Source organism: Gossypium hirsutum, chromosome D13 (genome assembly GCF_007990345.1).
Source record: "Gossypium hirsutum isolate 1008001.06 chromosome D13, Gossypium_hirsutum_v2.1, whole genome shotgun sequence".
NCBI lineage: Eukaryota > Viridiplantae > Streptophyta > Magnoliopsida > Malvales > Malvaceae > Gossypium > Gossypium hirsutum.
This window is the reverse complement of record NC_053449.1, coordinates 47,175,984-47,198,655: the sequence shown is the minus strand read 5'-3', so window position 1 is coordinate 47,198,655 and position 22,672 is coordinate 47,175,984. Positions and strand designations below refer to the sequence as shown.

At 32.2% G+C, this 22,672-nt stretch overlaps 2 protein-coding genes across 16 annotated transcripts; both read left to right on the top strand.

The window, feature by feature from the left end:
* The first annotated feature begins 11,401 nt into the window (after positions 1-11,401).
* On the top strand, positions 11,402-14,304 carry LOC107918371 (protein POLLEN DEFECTIVE IN GUIDANCE 1). 9 transcript variants are annotated; one of them, XM_016847918.2, is made up of 9 exons: positions 11,480-11,789; positions 11,943-12,001; positions 12,088-12,239; positions 12,531-12,653; positions 13,053-13,141; positions 13,292-13,341; positions 13,554-13,654; positions 13,763-13,792; positions 13,878-14,304. In XM_016847918.2, exons 3-8 carry the CDS (start codon positions 12,130-12,132, stop codon positions 13,767-13,769), a joined length of 480 nt encoding a protein of 159 aa, XP_016703407.1. In that variant the 5' UTR covers positions 11,480-11,789; positions 11,943-12,001; positions 12,088-12,129; the 3' UTR covers positions 13,770-13,792; positions 13,878-14,304. The 9 variants fall into 9 exon arrangements, with proteins under 9 accessions (XP_016703408.1, XP_016703409.1, XP_016703407.1 ...); XM_041108979.1 differs by having other exon boundaries at positions 11,506-11,789; positions 12,550-12,653; XM_016847919.2 differs by having other exon boundaries at positions 11,402-11,789; positions 12,550-12,653; positions 13,763-14,304.
* Positions 14,305-15,538: 1,234 nt separating this feature from the next.
* Positions 15,539-22,278, top strand: LOC107920627 (uridine kinase-like protein 3). Of its 7 annotated transcripts, none has more exons than XM_016850427.2 (15): positions 15,539-15,751; positions 16,595-16,754; positions 17,179-17,270; positions 17,716-17,785; positions 18,190-18,308; positions 18,674-18,770; positions 19,134-19,213; positions 19,462-19,656; positions 19,787-19,870; positions 19,981-20,041; positions 20,347-20,407; positions 20,821-20,917; positions 21,011-21,083; positions 21,310-21,392; positions 21,514-22,278. In XM_016850427.2, the coding sequence occupies exons 2-15, from the start codon at positions 16,604-16,606 to the stop codon at positions 21,688-21,690; spliced, it is 1,440 nt and encodes a 479-aa protein (XP_016705916.1). In that variant the 5' UTR covers positions 15,539-15,751; positions 16,595-16,603; the 3' UTR covers positions 21,691-22,278. The 7 variants fall into 7 exon arrangements, with proteins under 7 accessions (XP_016705916.1, XP_016705917.1, XP_016705920.1 ...); XM_016850428.2 differs by having other exon boundaries at positions 15,593-15,751; positions 16,583-16,754; XM_016850431.2 differs by having other exon boundaries at positions 15,598-15,751; positions 19,513-19,656.
* Positions 22,279-22,672: the final 394 nt, after the last annotated feature.

The following is a 22,672-nucleotide window of genomic DNA, read 5'->3' as shown; positions in this document are numbered from 1 at the left end:
AGATCTATAGAGAAAGTGCATGTCAGGTTAAGATTTGGTAGCATGGAAAGTCTGCGGAGGCCTATTTGAGTGGAAAGTTCGCTGGAAATTAGCAGAAGAAACGAAAGTCCATCAGGGTTATATAGCATAAGGAAGGAAATACGGGATTACCACGAGTAAGAGAGGGTGTTGATTCAGTCAGCTAAGTATCATATTCAAGTTCACGAATGAGGATATTAGAATAAGACCCTTTTCAGGAAAGGGATCAAACATAGGTTAAGTCACAAGAAGATACTGTCTAAATAGTACAACAAATGCATATAGAGTTTTGAGTGGATTAATGGGACCAAGTAAGGGATCCACAATTATGGAGAAGTCTTGGTTAAAACGCCAATAGGTGTTGCTAATCTGTGATAGCAAATATGGGTGTTTAGTAATGAGGCAAAAAATGAAAGGTATAAGGAAATACTGGAATAATGATAAATAGGGTTAAGACCCATAAGAAGTAAGGTTTGATAGAACATAGTTGTGGTTGGAGGTTATGTCCACTAATAGTTAATTTAGAGAAAACAAGGCATTGGTTACGCCAGTGAAGTTATGAATTCTCCTACGAACTTCAGGGAGTTTTACATCTGTGCATAAGGTCTATGAATATCAGAGTACATGATCTCATTAGGTTTTTCCGAACTTATAAATTTATAAAATTTACTGCTTGTATGCAAGGTGGATAAAGACTCGAGAATCGAGTGGAAGGACCAAGCAAGACACCGCTAGATGTTAGTGATGGGCGCGCGATAGCTGTTTCATGTATATAGAGGGAAACTCTTAGAGGCCACACCTCGGGGATTAAGTTTGATATTTATTTGTATCAAAGTCTTAATTTAAAATTTTGTAAGGTATCAATGTTGTAAGAAATTATCACTTGTATGACAAGAGTTTTAGTAGAAGTTAAAATTTGAAATCTTGAGATTTGTTTAAGTACATAACTAAATCAATTAAGTATTTTGTTAAGAGACTTGAATTGATTGTGACATTTGGTACCCGGACCTAACGATCGAGTCAGGTATAGGGTGTTACATCTTGTACAAGCACACATAAAACCCTATTGGCACGTCAATCATATCCTAACCTTTTACTAAAATCACACGAGCATTAATTATGTAGAAAAGCATTTCCATAACTTTAATCATCTTACTTACACGTTCATACCTTGTAATCAATCACATGCATTTTCATTCCATGTACATTGTTCTATCGCATAACAAATATGTTGCAATTTAGTACGTATATCATTTCTCAATAAATTTCATAATCGAAACCCCATTTTATTATCAAACACATATATTTCATATTATATGACACATTTCAATACAATTTTCATATTAAATATCATAATTTAAGTATTTCATGTCATTCCCCCATTTTATTCATTTTAGTCATTTATCTCGATAATTCATACCAACTCAATCAAAACATTTCATTTTCTCACATTAGACTCACCTAAATGACTCATCAATCAATAAACATGCATATACAATTAAATATTTTTATCCTAAATCATAAAAGTACAAATCGAGGTTTTACACGCCACTCATCGATAATTTTAGCGTTTCCTTTCATTCTTGACGGTTTAGTGTTGTCATTAGCTACAAGTAATTAAATCAATTTCAAGCCAATTCAGAATAAAATATCAATTTACACATATTTTGCAATTTATTCAATTTAGTCTCTAAAATCAGGATAATAATAACTTTCAATTTAGGGTCTCATTTTAGAATCTGATTTCACCATGACTCATTAGGGACCTTCAATTTCCTATCCTTATCAACATTTCATGATTGTTTTTCATTTTATTCTATTTGGTCCCTAATGTACTAAACTAACAATTAAGTTTTACAATTTAGTCCTTTTCATATACTAAGCTTAGTTTCTAACAATTTCACACAAATTTCATTCAATTTGCAATAATGACAACTTTAAAAAACTTTAACAGTTTCACAAATTGGTACATGCGCTAGCTAAATCAAGCTCTCATGACCTCAAATTTATAAAAGTTAAAGAAAAATGGATATGGACTTACTTGAATTTGCTAGTCGAATGTAAACAAGGGTTTTAAAGCTCCTTTCAATGAAAGATGACACAATGAGGAAGAAGATGATGATGTTTATCATCTTTTTCCACTAACTTTACATATATATACTTAAATTAAACTTATTTAATTAACTAAATTATGATTAATTAGACTTAATCTTTAATTAACTTAATATAATGATAATCAACATCACATCCCACTAAAATCCATCTCAAATTGGTCTATTTTCCATTTTTATCCTTTTGGATAATAGCTATTGAAGTCCCCAAGCCTTATTCTAATAAAATCCTATAGTAATTAAAATTTTACGATATAGTCCCTAAACCTTAATTACTCAAAATTTTAGCTAAATAACTTAAAAAAATTTCAATTCAATAACATATTAAATCCATAAATATCCCTATTTAATATTTACAGACTCATTTTACAGAAATGTTGTCCCAAAATCGCATTTTCTGACACCAATGGGAATCATGAGGTGTATTAAAGCAACTCGAAAAATCGTATGTCTGAAAGTTTTGCCTGGGAGTTGTGGACTATTGGGGTGTAGAACTAAACATATCAATCATCATTGATGACCTTGGTTTTTGATAATCAGAACTAGAATTGGGCATCTCTGGAGGGTATGCATAGCCTTGGAACCCCCAGCGCAAAACTATCATTGCCGAACTCCGAATGATAAGAACTTCCCTTTGATTGTATATCTATCCTCGTAGGTTCGGGCTAGGGATCAGGAGCAGAGAAATTTGCACCTATGTTTTCAGCCTAGCAAACGTTCATTATTTCCAACCTTTAACCAAATGATCTTCTCCACTATTCTCGTGCCACAAACTGCTTCGAGTGTGGGCTCGAACCAATTGAATCGAAACACAAAACTAGAAAAAGTTTTCTCTCCTTTTGGGGTGAAAACGAAAATTCTCTCTACTGAATAGAAATTGTTAGAATTATTATTCTAGAAAAATATGTAATAGTTGAGAATAAATTCTCTCTATTTTTCGGCAGAATAATAATCTCTCAAAGTTGTGTTTATAGCTTCACTGGTGCCATCTATTTATAGAAAGAGAAGGTAGAACCCTTGTTGAGTTGTAGTGGTTTATTTCAAATAGAAAAACAACATCCTACTTAGAATAGGATTAGGGTGGATGGCACACCCTAGTATTACTACTAGGGTTGCCACCCTCTTCATGTCCATGAGGGGTTTTTGGGCCTCTCTCACATCGGTTCCAATTACAAGTACTTTCTGAGCCTTTTTGACCCAATACTCTATAATGTGATCCAACCTGATTCAATTTTTCTATTTTCTAAAATAAAATTTAATATATATATATATATATATATATATAAATTTTGTCATCCATATTTTACCCCCAACAAAATTTTGACAATTTTACCCTTGGTAAAATGTGCCTGCTCACACGAGCTGTGAAATGGGCCTGCTCACATGAGCTGTGGGTCGGCATTAAGCTACATGATGCGGCTCACATGAGCTGTGGAGTATTCACAACAAAAGCAGGACCTCAGCCATCAATAGGACATTCAAGACCAGCAGCCGAAACATGAAAATCCTAATAACATGTCATTTGTATCCTACGAATTTCTAAGGTTCAACCGAGACTCGATAACTGTCAGGGCATTATTGGATATTCATCATTCAATTATATGACAATTAACATATTAACATATAATAGAAAATTACATTAAAATGATAATTATTCCTACGAACTTACCTTGACGATTTGAGCGTAAAAACAAAGTCGATTAATTCGAGGCTTTAGCTTTTTCCCGATATAAGTCCGTACGTGGTCTATCTTGAGCTAAATAGACAAATTTAATCCTTTTAATACTTCTATTATTCAATTCAGTCTATATTTCATATTTTTGCAAATTTACAATTTTGCCCCTAACATTTTAACTTTTCACAATTTAATCCTTAAGCTCATAAATTGAAATTTAAACATTTTAATCCTCATCTCTTACTAGCCGAACTCTTTAGGGACCTATATCAATCCATACAAATAATCATTTCATGAATTTAACTTGAACTTTTACTAATTTTATAAATAAGTCCCTAAATGTCATTTTCATCAAAAATCACTTTACAAAACTTGTTTTTTTTATCAACAATGACTCATAATCTACCATTAAATATCAAGAATCACACAAGAGCATTCATGGCACAACCCTAAATATTTAACATTTTTACAAATTGATCCCCCGGGCTAGCTAGATTAACCTACAACGACTTCAAAAACATAGAAAACATTAAAAATGGGCTCAAAATCACTTACATGCAAGGTAATTTTTCTTGGCCGAAACTCTCTCCCTATCTCAACAATGGTGGCCGGTTCTTAGGGTTCAAAATGAGGAAGATAATGTTTTATTTCATCTTTTATTATTAACATTAACTTCTTTTATCTAATTACAAAATTAACCTTAATAACTTATTAAAATTTCACTAAAACCACATCATGGATATCCACTAACCACACTAATGTCTAATTATCCTTTTAAGTCCACTAACATTAAAATTCCATAGCTATAAGACCCCTTTAACTACTAGAATTCTACTATTGCACTTTTTTACGATTTAGTCTTTTTGACATAATTAAGCATGCAAACGTTAAAATTTCTTAACAAAATTTTAATATGAACCTACTAACATCCTATAGAAATTAAAATAATAAAATAATAATAATTTACTCGTCAGATTTATGGTCTCAAAACCACTATTCTGATTTTACTAAAAACGGGCTAATACACAATGACCTTGTCATAAGTGTGTTACCCTCATAGGATATCCTTGATCTCCTTGGAATAATATGTGTTTTCCCAATATGATCCTATTTTACATCTTCCTTCATGAAAATTAAATCACTATCAAATAGTGATCAAGTCATCCATTACAAAGATGGACGAACCATGGTCACATTTACTTTTCATTAATCACATAATGCCAATGAGAGGATATCATTTACCCATGTTTTGGGTTATGAATTCCACTGTTGTGAATGACACTAGATATTACAGAAGTCGTACACCCAATGCATCAGCTTTTGGGTCCTTGTCTATTTAAACTCAAGTTTTTTCTTACATCAAAGTGGACGAGTCACGCATACATAGTTCGCCATCCACTCAAGATTTAGATGTGCCACACTATGAATGTCACAAGTGAATAAATACATACAAAATTCAGGATCTATTCTGCTTGAGTCTTGTCCACTGTACTGTCAGTCCAGTCAGCCATATTTATGCCTCTATCTTCTGGAAGTCATCCGCTTCGATGCCCAAAACACGACATCTCCCAATTTGGACTTGATAAACGACATTAATCTTTTAATCGGTTTGCTCATTTCCGATTAGACTAAGGACATGGTTAGGTTCATCTACTAATACAAGTTGTCTTTTCATATTACGATCCAACCACGTAGTATCACTTAGTATTAGTTAAACATTAAACAACGAATGTGCAACATTTGCTTCCATCTTGCTTTGTGTGCAAAAACCATTTGAGGACAATAATACAAAGTATATTAATCGTAACCAATGAATTTATTTTATTAACCAATCTATTCAAAAAAATTACAAGTTTATATTAAAGAAAATACTACACTTAGGCATCAGATCCAAAAGAGATCAACTCGGTCCACTTTGTTGATGCCCTCGTGGGTGTATGTGTCTAGGGGCTATCATCAATTGGCCACCAAAAAAATATGGCAACTCATTCTCTATGTACCAACATTGGTAGTGGACTGAGGGCGTGAAATCCCCCATACAAGACTCCAACCAAGGCCTACTATCCATTCGGGCGTTCAACATTACAATCTATTGTTGCTGCTCCAATGACCAATTATTTGCATCTTTCCCCCTTTTACTAATGTCGTGGACATTGTCAAAATTCATTGGAACATCTGTAATGTTTCGCTTACTCTTGAATTATCGTAAAACTCGATCTCTGTTGTATCACTCAACGGTTGAAAATTCCAACACAGGTGCCTTAATACACCACACGTATGAATGATGGTAAGTCGATTGGGTAATTACACCCTCAACGTCTAACACAACATATGAAATCCACACAAATTGCATATTTAATAAGATGGTTATATGACATGAGTAAAATAAAATAACTAAAATAATTACATGACATGAAAATAATTTTATTTTGAAAAAGATTTACCTCCTTCTCGGCGTATGCCATAATCATTTGTCTGTAAACAATGAGGGTTTTGGGCTTCCTGATCCCTGGAAAAGTAAACCATCTGAACAATAAGCAAACTTGTTAGATAACATTTTCATAAAAAAAATAATTATTAATCAAAGTTTTAAATTTTTTTAACCTATTTACAAGTAGGGGAACATATTGTTGGAGACTCAGTGATGCTAGAAATGATATTTTGTACAATGTCCAATACTGCAGCAGTATCAGACACCTGCCCATATCTTGTGTATTGTGTTTTATCTCCTCAAAAAGCTCACGATACAAAGTTGCTAATACTGCTGAACCCCAATTGTATGAACAAACAACTTGAAAATCAACCAACAGAGGAAAGTACATCAGGTGGACTTTATTATTTGCGTCCGGCATGAGTACCCCCTATTAGTTTCAGTATATACACTCCAACAACGGACATCTTCTCCCACTCAGAAGCACTACTTGATAAGGTTTTGAAATTGTGCTTTAACCAGGAAATTTTCAAACTGGTAAACTTAGCATCACCATTGCTTGGTGATCGTCCAAACAACTAATAGCAGAGCGACACAGGTTCGATCACTTTACTTGAACCCGTGACTGCAACACATCAACTGGAAGCCCAAGTTGCAAAGCAATATCTTCTAAGGTGATGGTGCATTCCCCACATAGAAAATGAAATGTGTTGATCTCCACGCACCATCGCTCAACCAAGGTGGATATTAAGTCATCCCTTAGCTCAAACATCCTAATCAATGTTGTTGTGCCAAATCCCGCAACATCCAAATAGGGCAAAATAAGTTCGTTCAGCTGGTAGCTTGGACTATGGACACGCGCCCACAAGATGCAGTACTCATTCTATCCATAATGATTTAACTTATTAGTTAAATATGCCAATTAAAAAAATAATGATGTACAACTTTATAAATATACCCATGAATAGCAAGTAATAATTTTTTTTGCCGGCACATTAACATTATGGTTGTGTGATCAGTTGTTATAATCAAAGAACTCATTTTGATATATGCATAAATAAAATTGAATAAACATATCATTTTAAAACATAAACGCTTCTATGTAATAATATTTACCACAACCAATTTTCTTGAAATATTCACATAATAAAAATATTAATCACCAACTAAACAAAAAAATAATTAAAATAAATTACTGTAACATATATTTTGCAACTGAATTTTAAGTATCTTTATTCAAAATATATAAATATAAATATAACTAATCTAGTGAAATATAAATTACAAACATAAAAAATTAAAAACTCTAAACAAAAAACTCCAACACAAATCAACTTTTCTTCTCCAAAAAAACTCAAACACAAAAAAATTTGTTTACAAACTAAAATATAATCTTAAACATTAAATCTAAATATTATAATATACAAATTATTATTACAAACTAAAAAAACATATCGTAATCTATCCCTAAAACTCAAATACAAATATAATCTTTACAAATAAAAATATAATCTTAGATATTAAACCTAAAAATTAACAATAATTTAAAGTCTAAATATATATAATATACAAATTATTATTACAAACAATATAAACATATCTTAAAACTATTACACTTTCTCCCTAAAACTCTAACACAAACAAATTTTTCCTCCCAAAATTCCAACAACCAACTACAATAAAAGAAATTAACAATAAATTGAAATATAAACATATATAATATACAAATTATTATAACAAATAATAAAAACAGACCTTAAAAATATCACACTTTATCTGTAAAACTTCAATACAAACATACTTCCCCCCCCCCCAAATTTCAACAGCCAAGACAAAAAAATACAGATTTTTTTTTCTTCCTCAATTTCGAAATTGATGGGAGAGGGGGTGCCTATGACTAATTGGCCATGTTGGACAGTAGGGTGTTAGGCGGCCCTAGCAACTTTTTTTCAGCTTTCTTATCTTTTCTTTTCCTTCTCTTTTCTTTCCAGCAGACTTTTTTTTTTAATTAAAGTGATGTCGCTGGTATGTCAGGCAGCAACAATAAAAAATATTTTTTATCCATCTCGTATAGTCACAAAAATACAGCACCAATAAAAAATATATTTTTTAAAACAGTATGATTGCATGATGATTGGGAAAAAAGTAAGGCGGTGTCGCCTGACTGGTTGGCATCATTAATATACACTAGCAAACATTCCATTTTTGTAATTAATTTATTTCCCACCTTTTTTTGTATTTAATTATTTTTTAGTATTACTTTAATAAAATTTCTAAATTTTATTAAAACCTAAAATTACACTCAATTTAATTTTTAGGAATAACAATTTTGGTAAAATTACTTTTTCATATATATAATAAAATAATAAAATATATTCATTCACATACATAATCCTAAAACATACTGTTAAGTATGACTCCTATTTTCAGTCAAATTTGAAAATAATCTTTTAGTTAAACTCTGCTTATTTATTTCAGTCAAACACTGATTAGTTTAGATTATTTTATTATTATTTGACATATGAATTTAGCCTATAAATAGGCTCTTTTACAACCTTAGAAAACACACCCATTAGATTAGAACTAGAGGTGCTCATGGGCCGAGCGGCCCGGCCCGCCCGAAATATGGGAGGGTTTGGGTAAAAATATATGCCTGAAATATGGGCCTGGGCAAAAAAACGAGGCCCGATTAAAAAACGAGCCGGGCCTCGGGCACCACTTTTTTGGCCTAGGCCCAGCCCGGCCCAAATATAATAAATTTTTTTATTTTTTTATTTTTTAAATTTTAAAATACTTTTAAAATACTTTTTTTAAATTTTTTAAAATTTTAAATTTTTTAAAAATACTTTTTAATTTTTTTTAATTTTAAAATACTTTTAAAATACTTTTTTTTTTAATTTTTAAAATAAATTTTTGGTATTTATTTAAAAAACAGGTCGGGCCCGGGCTTATGAATTTTTTCCCGAGCCGGGCCTGGGAAAAATTCTAGGCCCATATTTCGGGTCGGGCCGGGCCCGGGCCCGGGCCGGGCCCGGGCCTAGGACCCGGGCCGAAATTTTTTCTGGGCCCGACCCGAACCTGGCCTGGCCCGGCCCATGAGCACCTCTAATTAGAAATCATAACACATTCAGAGAATTTTGTGTTTACGTTTTGAGGGTTCTTTGTTTTTCGAGTTTTCGGGGTTTAGTTTTATCTCCATCTTTTGTACTCTTTATTCTTTTGCCATTATAGTAAAATTATCTTTGCCCGTGGTTTTTTATCCTCTTTGAAGGGGTTTTTCCACGTTAAATTTGTGTGTTCATCTTCTCAATTTCTTCTGCTATTTTTACTTGTTTGTTGCTTAATCGGGACGATCCTAACACATACATATAATCAAAGAATATTACATCTTATAAAAAATTAATCAAACATGAAGAAAAGAGAATTCAAATCTATTTATACTAAAAACTCGGTTAAGAAAATAATTTTCAGTTACAGTGGAAGTTTAAAAGTTTTGAAAACCGAGTCGCTTTGTGATATTTATAGCAGTAAAATTTTTCATAAAAAATACATGTGCTTTGTGCGATATCGAGTTGAATTGTTCTCTGCTTTCAATCAAATGATCATCTCTACTGTCCATGTACCACGAATTATTTCAAATATGGGCTCAAGCAAGACGAACCAAACACAAAATGAGAAACAATTTTATTACTTTCAATAGGAAAGTAATTCTCTCAATAGAAACCAGTGGAAATCATATTCCCAAAAATGAAATTTATTCTAAGAAAATAAATTCACACTATTTTTAATATAATAACGAATTTTAAAACTTGTGTATAAATAGTTCTACCAATGTCATCTATTTATAAGGAGAGATAAAAGAATTCTGGTTGAATAAGGGTTACACAAATAAAATTTATTTAATAAAAAACACTAAACCCAACCTGAAAATGGGTCTAAAATTCTGCCCAAGCTCAGCCCATATTAAAAATGTTAAACTCGAGCCTGACCCAGATCGCCCTTTTTAAAGTTTTCATATAAAAACAAATTTTTAAAGATATAATGCATCAAATACAATAAAAACATTAAAAAAATATTTCTCAGCAAATTGAAAATACATTAAAAAGGTTTTTATATTTAAATAACACTAAGATAGTTCCAACTTAACAAGGAAATGCCTCTAAAATAGTAGCAAAATTAATAATAAAACAAGAGTTATACAATATTCAAACAATATAAAATAAAATAGTAGTAATGTCATAGCAAAATGACAGCAAAATAGCAGTAAAACAACAGCAGAAAAGAAAATTTAGGCTAATTTGGGTCGAGCTAGGTCTAGACCAAAAAAATCTTACCCGAGGCTTGGCCCGTTTAAAAAATAGGTCTATTTTTGTCTAAGCCCATTTTTTGGGCCTATATTTTCGCTCAAACCCTCTTACTTTTTAAGCAAGCTTTAAGGCTTGGGTGGGTGGCTCAACCTATGATCAGGTCTAGTCATGAACTCTATATTGTTGATTTAATGGAGTGTCATTTTGTACTAGCTCAACATCCGCCAATTCAGTGAGCAACTTAATCGATTCAACGTTACCAGTGGAGCAATATAATGCGGTCATAGTCTCTATGTCATCATCCTCTACAAGTTGCATTTCTCTATATTTGCACAGATTTGAAGAAAGAAAAAATTTGTAAAATAGTCTAGACATCCTCTTCTCATGATATCGAGTGCTTTTTGTAACAATATTTTCTTTGGTTTCTTCAAGTTTTACTTTCTTATTAAACCTTATTCCTATTTAATGGCGCAATTCAAATATACAATTAACTTTCGTATGACAAATTATCTCATCAAAATGGATATATACGAAGAATTGATATTCATCTTTTACATTAAATCTATAAAAGAAAATTAAAAATAAAAAATTAATTGTAATTAAAATAAATTATACCACATTAATTCAAAACTTTATCATAAATCATATATCATATCTAAAAACCCAAACATTAACTAACATAAAATATTAAAATTTCAACCATATAGTAACATAGTTATCAATAAACAGTACATAAAAAATAATTCAAAACTAACCTTATCAACTCAAAACTAAAATTCTAAAATGAAAAACAATATAATTTTTTTATCTTCAATCTTGATTTCTTGTCTGTTTAGAACAATTTTTTACAACGAAAATGAAAAACAACCCAATTTTTTGTTTGTTTGGTGAAATACTGGTTCGATGTTGTCGTATAGGGCGGCATTACCATTTAACACCATGTTTAGTTGGGTGTAATGGATTAGCCATTACACCCCTATTCCGTGGCCTCACTCAATACATCGTTTGGTTCGTTATATTGCCCTAATTCGGGCCTATTACGTTGCGGACTGGATTCAGTATTTTCTCTGCTTCAGCGTCGATTTCTAATCCCTTCCAAAAGCAAAGATTAGCTATTACTTCTCAGTTCTGATTTTATTTTTCAATTTTTGCCCTCAGCTTCATCTTCTGCTTCTGTAACTTTCTTTCCAACCATCTCTACGTTTCCCTTTTTTCCATTGATTGCAGAGGAGACCTAGATATTTAAGGTAATTTTTATTTTTTCCTCATTCTCCTTCTTCCGTTCTTTATCTTCTTTTCCTTCTTCATCCAGGTAACTTTCCTCCTTCTACTTCTTTCGTTCTTCATCTTTTATTTCCAATTTTCCTTAGCTTTGTCCGTCGTATATCTTCTCTTCTCAGGGCTGCTATTTTGTTTCACTCAAATTTATGGTTGCTTTCACCTCTTTCTCTCTTTTTCGGTACTCTTTTATCTGTTTATATTTTGTTAATGTTAAGGACAGAGTGATAAAGTATTGATTCTGGGTATTTGATTTGATTTGGACAGATCTTTATGCAGTGCACAAATCACCGGTGAAGTACTTTTTGGATGAAATGTATAGTGGAAATTCATTGCGGAGGACCACAACACTTGGTAGTGAGAAAGAACGAGAGCGAGTGTATGATACTATCTTCCGCTTGCCATGGAGATGTGAAGTGGTAATATTAGCTTTCCCTTCTTTGATGTGGATAAAATAGGAGAGTCAAAAAGAAAAAGAAAAGATGGATTTGTTGGTAATCTCTACCTGTACCTCATTACATTATCAGTAACAAGTTTGTGTGCACTGACTATATTCATTGTTTCTTGGATTTTCTTTTTGCCTCATCTGGTAACTATGTCTACTCTATTTTTGTTAAAATGCTGAATTATTGTTCTATTTCTTGTGGATTGCTTAATCAAATTGATTTGTTTTGTTGTAAATTTGTTTCTCTTTTTGAAACATTCTCAAGTGCGGCAATCTTATTTCAGCTTATAGATGTTGGATTCTTTGTCTGCTTTGATGCGTTTCTGTCCTTGTTAACTATCATACCAACAAGGATTCTGATTAAGCTTTGGAGGTTCCTGACTGCAAGGTTAGCTATTATAATATATTGTATACACACACACTCACACACTCAGATTTATACATACTTTGGTTCATATGATTTGCATCCCCATGCTTGTGGCGAATTTAAGTTGAAACAATTCTGCCTTTTCTCTTTTAAGTTTTTCGTTGAAGTAGTAAAAGGATTCTATTAGAATTACGACTCATGCTTTCTTTTGGAAGTTTCAATAAGGCTGGCATAACGCCTGGCATCATTTTTAGAGTTCGTGCAGAAGAAAATATTATTTCTCCTTATGCTTCTTTTGTTTTAACAACATTTGTTTCTTTCAGGCCATATATGAAATCATCATATTCTTCTTTTTTGGCACATACTGCAGTTATTGTGTCTTGCAATGATTGCAAAATAACCTAACCATGTTTGTGGCAGGCAGTTCAAGAGGCTTTCTGCAGCAAAGATGTGTGATTTTGGCTGCTTTCTTGTTCTAGCATGTGGAGTCATTCTCCTGGGCCAAACAGGTATGGCAGGACATATCACTGCCTGTATGTTTGTAATAGACGATCATTAAAAATATCCATATCATTGGTGCTTGTTAAGATTTTGAGGCTTAATTAGTGCTCTACCACTAAAGGACTGAAAGAGTTTAACAAGTAATACTGTTTCTATAGGTGGTTGTCAAGGAACAATCAAACTCTATATGATCTACAATGTGTTGGAGGTGAGAATGAACAGCTGAACCTGAATAATTTTTCAATTACTTTTTCAATCACAGTTTACTAACATATAGGGAAAAAGTTAGAACTGTCATTGGCATAATTTATGTTCTTAATGGTAGTGTATGTGATGCGGAATTATGCAATTAGTTTTGAATTTGCTCAACTGTTTAGTTTTTATGTTTGAGCTGCTTCTTACTTCAGCTTTGTTAAGCAGTGTTTCTTGCTGCAACTTATAAGTTCAGGACAAACTGAAAAATCAACGAGCTTCAGCTCTTCCATGATGAGAATTTTTCAGCGTGGTCTTTTGCGTCAGAGGTGCTATATCATGCCATGAACTTTAGCTTCATTTCTTTTATGCAATAGATATTGAGGGTTCTATATCTCACGATTGGTGTCATGATGTATTTATGTCTATTTCTACAGAGATTAACTGAGAGTGGTTTCCAATTCTTGGTGTGCATCATGAAACTCATGGCCCTTTTGCCTCTTTTCTGGTTGTCTATCACCTAAAATTACTTCTCATCTGTGTAATTTACAGTTGATGGATACAAATGCTCAGCTTTGGTATATTATCAGAGAGTATATCTCCAATTCAGAGGTATATTTGATGAGATAATTATTGTGTTCTGCTTGGAACTTGTTTGTTAGAGCTATTGTGTTTTACTGTTGTTAAGTTCTTGAAGGGGAAATTGGCATGAATTTATTGTAAATTTTTATTTTTTATTGGTTTATTAGTATATATTATCCTCTTAAATGTGAATGTACCCAAGGGGGGTGTGACTGTGCACATGCACTAAAGTAATAGCTTGTGTATTCTTGTGTGCTTGAGCATTAGCAGCTACTTTTAGTTTAAGGGAAAAAGGTGCCATTTCCTATATGGGACTTTTGGTTGTATAAGTGTTTGTGGATTGATGGATCCATATACTGATAAGCTTAATGAAGGAAAAATAGAAATTGGCTCCTTATCTTGGCCTTATACTGATAAGCTTGTACTTTATATAATTGCTTTTTGACTTGTTGTCTTGCATGAAGTGATCTACTACACCTTCAATGGAGAGAATATTTGCTTAAAAGTATAGGACACAAACGATTAAATTGTAAAGTTTGGATATTGACTAATTTTAATTTACCAAATTATATCATAACCTGATTTTCTTTTTCGTTTTAAAAGAAGCACAGTTTACTAAGTTGAACTTATGGAATTTAATAAAATAAGTTTGTTTTATTTTATTATTAAAACATGTTATTTTTATAAGATTTAAGCTTAATTTTAATCAAAATGATATAGAAGAATGATATAAGATTGATATAAAATTAATATTCCAAAAAGAATATAGGAGATAAAATGTTAAGTTAGTTGAAATATAAAATTAAAATAACTTTACTCGGATGTAAATGAAAAACTCTCATTACATAAATATATATTGATGTATTTTATGGCTAAACAAAATCAGTCCCTTGATTAGTCAAACAATTAATTCGTTTCGTATCATCTTCAAATAAAGTGGGGGGAATTATATATTTTTAATAAATTATATTTAATAATAATTATTTTAAATTATATTTTATAGTATTATATATTATGATTTTAGTAAATTCATATAAGAATATTTAATATTAAGAATTTTATTAAATTATATATTTTTAATTAAAATATATTTAATAATAATTATGTTAAAATATGATTAAATTATTTATTATTGATATTAATAATATTATTAAAATTAAACAACAATAACAATAATCATTTACCTAAACAAATTTATGCTAAGGGTATTCTAGTCATTTTAGTTTTTTCCCTTATGTTATTACACTTCCATTTCATTCAACCAAACACAAGAATACTATTACGCTTCTATTCTATTACACCTCTATTCTATTACGCCTCTATTCCAATACAGCGAACCAAACGTGGCCTTAAATTTTTTTTCTCGTTTCCCAATCAAACAAACTGAGCAGTGGTGGCGACACGAGTATTTTATATTCGTAAATATGCATACAAAATAATAAATAAAATATTTTTAATTTTATTGTAATTATTTAGTCATAATAACGATATTTTTTTAAAGTAGTGTCACCTAATAAAATGACAATATGAAGTGTTAGTATTCTTGTAATTAATGTTCTTTCCATCCTATTTTCGTAATTAATTTTCTAATGTAAAAAACAAGATTCTCATGTAGATTTTTCATTTGAAAAAAATAATATAGTAAAAAATAAAAATTCCTAAATTAGAAAGAGGGAATATATGATATATGATAGAAGAGTAAAATATATCCCAAATAAAATCCTATTTTGCCTTTCGTTTAAAAAATAGATCTTTGATTCTTAAATATAATAAACTCAATAAAAACCTCGAAATCAATCAATCAATCCCTCTCTCCTTCTCTGGTTAATCATCCATTAAATCAGGTAATTTTAATTAATAATCCTCGTTTTCATTACTGATTTTATTTTTAACGTTGTGTTTTCTTTTTTCTGCATTCAGTGATCTGGGAAATAACTAATAATCTTTGCTGAACTGAATCTGAAATTGATTTTCTCTTTGTAGTTAATTTGTTATTTTTTATCTGGGTATTTATAATTCTTTTAAAATACTGAGTGGTGATCATCTGTGATTTTGTAGGGATTATATAGATTTTAGTTCCACATTTTGGAGGTATTATGTTGATTGGGAGCTAAACTCTCTTTTTTCTATATGTTGGTTTCACTTTATATCTGTTGAGTATAGTTCTATTTTATTGTATGGGAGATTTGATTGGTGTGGCATAGCAAAAAGCCAGTGCTTTGCATTACAGTGTTTTTGTGAACGTATGACTGGTTACGATTGTTTGTAGCAATCAGCTTAGGATGATTGATACTGTGGAAAAACCGAGAAATAAAGGAAGCGACTTGGGTTTTCTTTACAATGATTCTGCTACTTAATGAATGTCTGTAATGGGACTGCAATGTGCCTTACTGTTTTATCTTATGTTTGTTTGTTGAACTTGTAATATGTAAAATCAAAGGTGGAATATCTTTTATGGGAATTGGTAATAAGGGGGAAAAACATTACTTTCTTTTGAAGATTGTATGAATGGGATAGGGATTGTTGTATCTGTGATGTTTCTTGCTTCTTGGGAAAGAAATGAAAATGGACTGAGACTCAATTCAATCAAGCCAGAGTCTAGCATATCTGTTGGATACTTGGATTTAGCTTCTATCTTATTTCTAATCTCATGTATTTGTTTTCTTACTTGTAAGTTTTATTTGTAGGTCAAGCATATGGATTCTAAATCAGTTGAGGATATGATAGAGGGCTTGTCAGGGTTCCATTTTTCTGGGTTCCATATGGATGGTTCGAAGTTAAACAATATTGAGAAGCCTACAACCACATTGGCTATTGAAAATGTGCATAAACAGCCTTTTATTATTGGTAAGTTTGAACATGGCAATTGTTACTATTCATGCCATCTTCCAGATGCCATAATGATCAAAAGTAGTTGGTGCGAATAAGTTTGGATAAGAATTCTGATAACAACTTGATGGACATCCAGCTCATTATTTATTTTGGAGGAAGAATTTTAGCATTGCCATGGTATAATATTCTACCGAGTACTGGTTGTTTTCGATTTATTGTGCTTGCGATACGAGCCTTGTTAATAATAGTGATGTATAAGACTATAAGGTTCTTTTATTCAATTTGTGTGAGTTATAGTTTAAAAACTACATAAAGGCACTGAACTAATAGTTATTTCATACTAGTTTGGTTATTGTGTTTGCTTCCTTACAACTTTGTTATGAGCTTTGTCTTTCTAATCATCTTATTATCTAACTGTGGCTATTGTTTTTTGGGTTAGGAGTTTCTGGGGGAGCAGCATCTGGTAAGACTACAGTCTGCGATATGATTATTCAGCAACTTCATGATCAGCGTGTAGTATTAGTTAATCAGGTAAATGTTCTAAGTTCCCAATGCAGATTTTTTTAAGGATTACTTAGGAAAGGAATTTTCAATGTAAATTGTAATTTCCATGAACTTCCAAAGTTGAATAATTGAAGCTTTGTCGAGTGTTTGAATACCTTGCTGCCTGTTTTGAAGCCTATTTCTTGTCAAATCCTTTCTAAACTAGGGTCTGTGAATAATGAATAGTTTTGGCATTCTATTGGTTCTGTTCTCCGTCATTAAATTGGCTCTGCATTCAGTAGATAATATAACTGTTGTCAATTATTCAAACAAAGAAGGGAGAGAGAGGTGGCATTTATCAATTAAACATTACTTGCTGGAGAAAAGTGTTCAACATTTTGATCTGACCTCTTTCTCTTACCTCTCTTTTTCTGTACTGCTAGAAACAATTGGTCACCCATTGGTTAAACTTTTAACATGAACAATGTGCCAGGATTCCTTTTATCACGAACTCACTGAAGAGGAACTTGCAACAGTTCATGAATACAACTTTGACCATCCTGGTGAGAATAGTTCTACTAACAGAGATCGAAAATATCATGAACACTATGATCTGCTGAGTTGATCTGCTTATTGATTGACTAAAACTTGTAGTATCAATCTTTCATCTCAAAATAATTGTTTACAAAATGTTTTCTATGTATTATTTCGGTAATGGAGCTCTCAGAAATTATTTTCCTTATATTCTGAATTTCTAAGTGCTTGATATATTTCACTTGTGCTAAATTTTGAAGTATTTGATATGTTCTGAGAGCATTCGAGTATTATTCATCAGAAAATAAAAAAAGGCATGTCTGCATCGATTGTCCTTAGCAAAATGTATGACTGTAATTTATCTGCATGCTGTTTGTGTTCCACTTTATGTTTGCTTTGAATTTTATTGATACAATGTTGTTATTTTCTGCAGATTCATTTGATACAGAGAAATTATTAGATTCTATGGAGAACTTGAGGCATGGTCAAGCTGTAGATATTCCTAATTATGATTTCAAGAGTTATAAGAACAGTGTTTTTCCGGCAAGAAGGGTATGTTCTCAGAATGTTCAGAATGCTTGTTACTATGTAATGGATCCCACATTTATTACATCTTGTACTTGGCTTTTTGGTTCAAGGTTTGCTCAAAATTAATATCTTCAACATGGTACACAATGAAACCACTTTTTGATAAATCTTTTGCCTTAAGTGTCTAGAATTCAGTTATAAGTGTTTTTTATGTACAATGTCCAAGCTCTTAGCATTCTCTAATAATTCCTTATAAATGGTATATATGTCTTTCCACATCCCTTTTTGTAAAATTTTCTATAGCAAAGGAACTTTGGTAATGGAATTTCAATTCATATTTCTTGTTTTTGAATGTCCAGAAACTCTCACAGCCACAAAACTTTCTGCAGGTTAATCCTTCGGATGTTATAATCTTGGAAGGGATACTCATTTTTCATGATCCTCGCGTCCGAGAGTTGATGAACATGAAAATATTTGTTGATACAGGTTATTGAATTAAACTTTTATCTCTACTATTTGGCTGATGATGTTTGTTTGTGTGCTTCATATATCTGGAATTAAAAATTTTCACTGCCTAAATTCTATATTTATTTAGTTCTAGACAAAGAAGCAGTTCTATGAAATTGTTGATTGTAGTATAGTTTTGTTACCCTCCAACATCAGTGTTCTTCTCTTGAAAGATCTATAGATCCCAGTTGCTGAGGAAACAACAACCTTTTGTTGATTTATTATTTATTTCTGAAAATTTTAAGTGAATAACTTGTGTATGGTAGGGGACATATCATTTGGGTTGTTTTGTTGGTGTTACTGAGTTGGGCTGTTACTTCACATTGAAACTTTTCAGTGCAGATGCTGATGTACGATTGGCAAGAAGAATAAGGCGTGACACCGTTGAGAAGGGCAGAGATATTGGTGTTGTCCTTGATCAGGTCCACATTTGCTTTACTATTTACAATGACAAATTTTTGTTTTAAAGTAACTGGGCACCACAATCTCATTGTTTGTCTGTCTCTGGCATAAAACAATAGAAATGGCGCTTTACATAAGCTTCCAAAAGTGTTTCCAGCTGTTGTTCAATGCAATAAATCCTTCTATTATCACTAATGTTTCCAGGTTCTATTCTTTGGTAAGGGCTTCTTTTTAGCTGATATTAGAATGCAATTAATTTTTAATGCAGTATTCAAAATTTGTGAAGTCTGCTTTCGATGACTTTATACTTCCAACAAAGAAGTATGCAGATATTATCATTCCCCGCGGAGGGGATAATCATGTAGCAATTGATTTGATTGTGCAACATATTAGGACAAAACTTGGCCAGCATGATCTCTGTAAAATCTACCCAAACCTATATGTCATTCAATCAACTTTTCAGGTATATAATTTTTTATTTTCTGCTATTAACCAAAGGTGTAATATTTTTCCTGCATGTATTGAGCTCCAAATAGTTTTTCAAAGAAGATAAATATACATTTGTTAAAAGAAAATAGTTTTGATTTATGCAGATACGAGGCATGCATACCCTCATTCGTGACTCTCAAACAACGAAACATGACTTTGTTTTTTATGCTGATAGGTTGATTCGTCTGGTGGGTACTTTGACTTATATGCAATTCATTTGTCTTCTGGTTTTCTTACATGGTAATGTAATGCAACAAAAGCTCCCTTGGGTTTCTCACTCATTGAAGATCTTTTCCAGGTTGTTGAACATGGGCTGGGACATCTGCCATTTACAGAAAAGCAGGTGATCACTCCAACTGGTAAGCTGGTGTTACTTCTTCTAGTCCTGGCCATCCGGTAAAGTTTTCTTTAGGTTATGGAAACTTTGATTATGGTTTTATCCTTAAACTTCATTAATGTTATGCATGTTATATCTAGTTGTAAAGATTTCTAATCTGACATTGTCTGGTTGAAATGTTCTCTGCAATTGGATTTTGTAATAGAGTTTATACTCCGAAAGTTGCAAGTTGATTCTGTAATGTTCTGTCATAATGGCTCATTTTCATTTGCTTAGACAGTGCTAGTTAGTCATAAATTATTCATATTGGTGCTATTGTTAATGCAGGGTCTGTATATACTGGTGTGGATTTCTGTAAGAGGTTATGCGGTGTATCAGTTATTAGAAGGTACAACTCTGGTCTCAAGTCTTAAACATCTGGATCAATAATTCCATGACTTGTATTATATAGACCTTTCTTCGGAACGTGTCAATGACAGTGGTGGAAATTGCTTGATGCTGTGGTAATTTTATAAGGGTAGAACATAACTACTTCTTGTATGCCTTAGGCATGTGAACTTAAAACTAATACTCTTGTAGTTTACCGTGTTAAATGGGTTTGGGGAGTTGAATGAAATATTTCAGATAGTTCTACACCCACAGCAGAGGTAGTGGAGTGAGTGCAGCTGCTTTTCTGATACAAGTTGAATCTATCATGATTAAACATATTGCTTGTCTATCACACACTCACACTATATCTCAATGCACTCCATACAGATTATTTCTAATCATTAGCTACTGACCTTTTGAAACCAATGCTAGTGGTGAGAGTATGGAGAATGCTTTGCGAGCATGTTGCAAAGGGATCAAGATTGGCAAGATTCTTATTCATAGGGAAGGTGAGGACAACGGTCAGCAGGTTTGTAAACTCAACTGCCTTCCGGATATGAAAATTTGTGATCATTTGCCTACTTTCTCACTATGTTTCCTTCTTGCTCCTACAATTGGGTAGCTTATTTATGAAAAATTACCACAAGACATCTCAGAAAGGCATGTGCTGCTACTGGATCCTATTCTCGGCACGGGTTTGTTTCTTTTCATGGTTGATATTAACTTCTGCAATAGCAACATGTTTTCATGTTAACCATTTTGTTTATCATTCCACATTTTTGAACATCATTTGGTTTAACATGTTTAAAAATTTTGTGCACAGCTGGAATTTGTATTTAAGCACCCTGTGAAAATTCAATGATATTTTTCTTTTTCATCCATCAAGGACTAGTGATTTTATATATTGCAACTATTTTATAGGCAATACAGCTGTCAAAGCTATTTCATTACTTACAAGAAAGGGTGTACCGGAATCCAACATCATATTTCTCAATCTCATATCCGTAAGTTATTGTTGTTTCAAGCTGTTACAATTTTCGTATATTGTGGGGTTCTTCTCTTGAATAATTTTGGTTTAGATTTACTTATCATCTTGCTCTACCATCATGTCACTTGATTCCCCAGGCACCTCAGGGTGTACATGTGGTGTGCAAAAGCTTCCCAAGAGTAAAGATTGTGACATCTGAGATTGATATTGGTTTAAACGAAGGATTCCGTGTTATCCCTGGTATGGGTGAGTTCGGGGACCGATATTTTGGAACAGATGATGATGACCTGCAAGTGGTGCCCCCTTCTCAATAGTCTAATTCAAAGTCTTCCCCCTGACGATACTACTGTGAGCTGGAGGATTCAACTGAGCATGCTTTAGTACATTTTGTGCTTCGCCTAATCATTTTTGAAACAGTTTTGACTTAAATCAGACCTAGAGTCCCATGGTTGATTTCTTTTTTTGTCATTGTTACTCAAACTTGGGTTATGGGGATGTGCCGGACACGGAGATGTTCAATTCTTTTACAGTTTTCCCAAGCATGGGAGAGTCATATCCTTATATCCAAGTTTGAATACATGTCAGAAATAGGCGTCAGATATCAGTAGTACAAAAGAAGAAAAAATTGAAGTGTCGGAACAACATTATTAGGTTGCCATTTACGTATCTTTAACATCTGTTGAGATAATGCTTGAAAATGAGTCTTAAAATACCAGAAAGTTGGAAAGAGCTGACCTAGTAAAACCCTCACATAGAAAACTACTTGCTTTTATCTTTTCCATCGTACTAGGGGGAGTGGCTGAAGGAGGTCCCAACTTAATAAATGATTCAGCATCCTCCCCAATATGTTGTGTATTTATAAACCACAAATTTTCACTTCAATATAATGAAATTTCATTTTAGATTTTGAGGTTACCAGGAATTGAGCACTGATGATTGGAATCAAGAGTTTTATCCATATTGTTTTGGTTATCTTAATAGAAACTTTTCTTCCTTTCTATGCATCATTTCTAATCATTCTTTCTAGCTAAGCGAGTTGAATATGAATATTTTTGAATTCCAAACATAAATAATTGAGGCTAAAACTGATTTCTTTTTCTAAATAAGTAAGTCTGATAAAATAATTCAACATTTAATTATCTAAAAAAAACAAAATTCAATAAAGTGTGTTAGAGATCGACCTGATTAAGAAACGAACAAATAAAAATAGCAGAAGAAATTGAGAAATTGAATACACAAATTTAACGTGGAAAAATTCCTCCAAAGAGGATAAAAAATCACGGGTAAAGATAATTT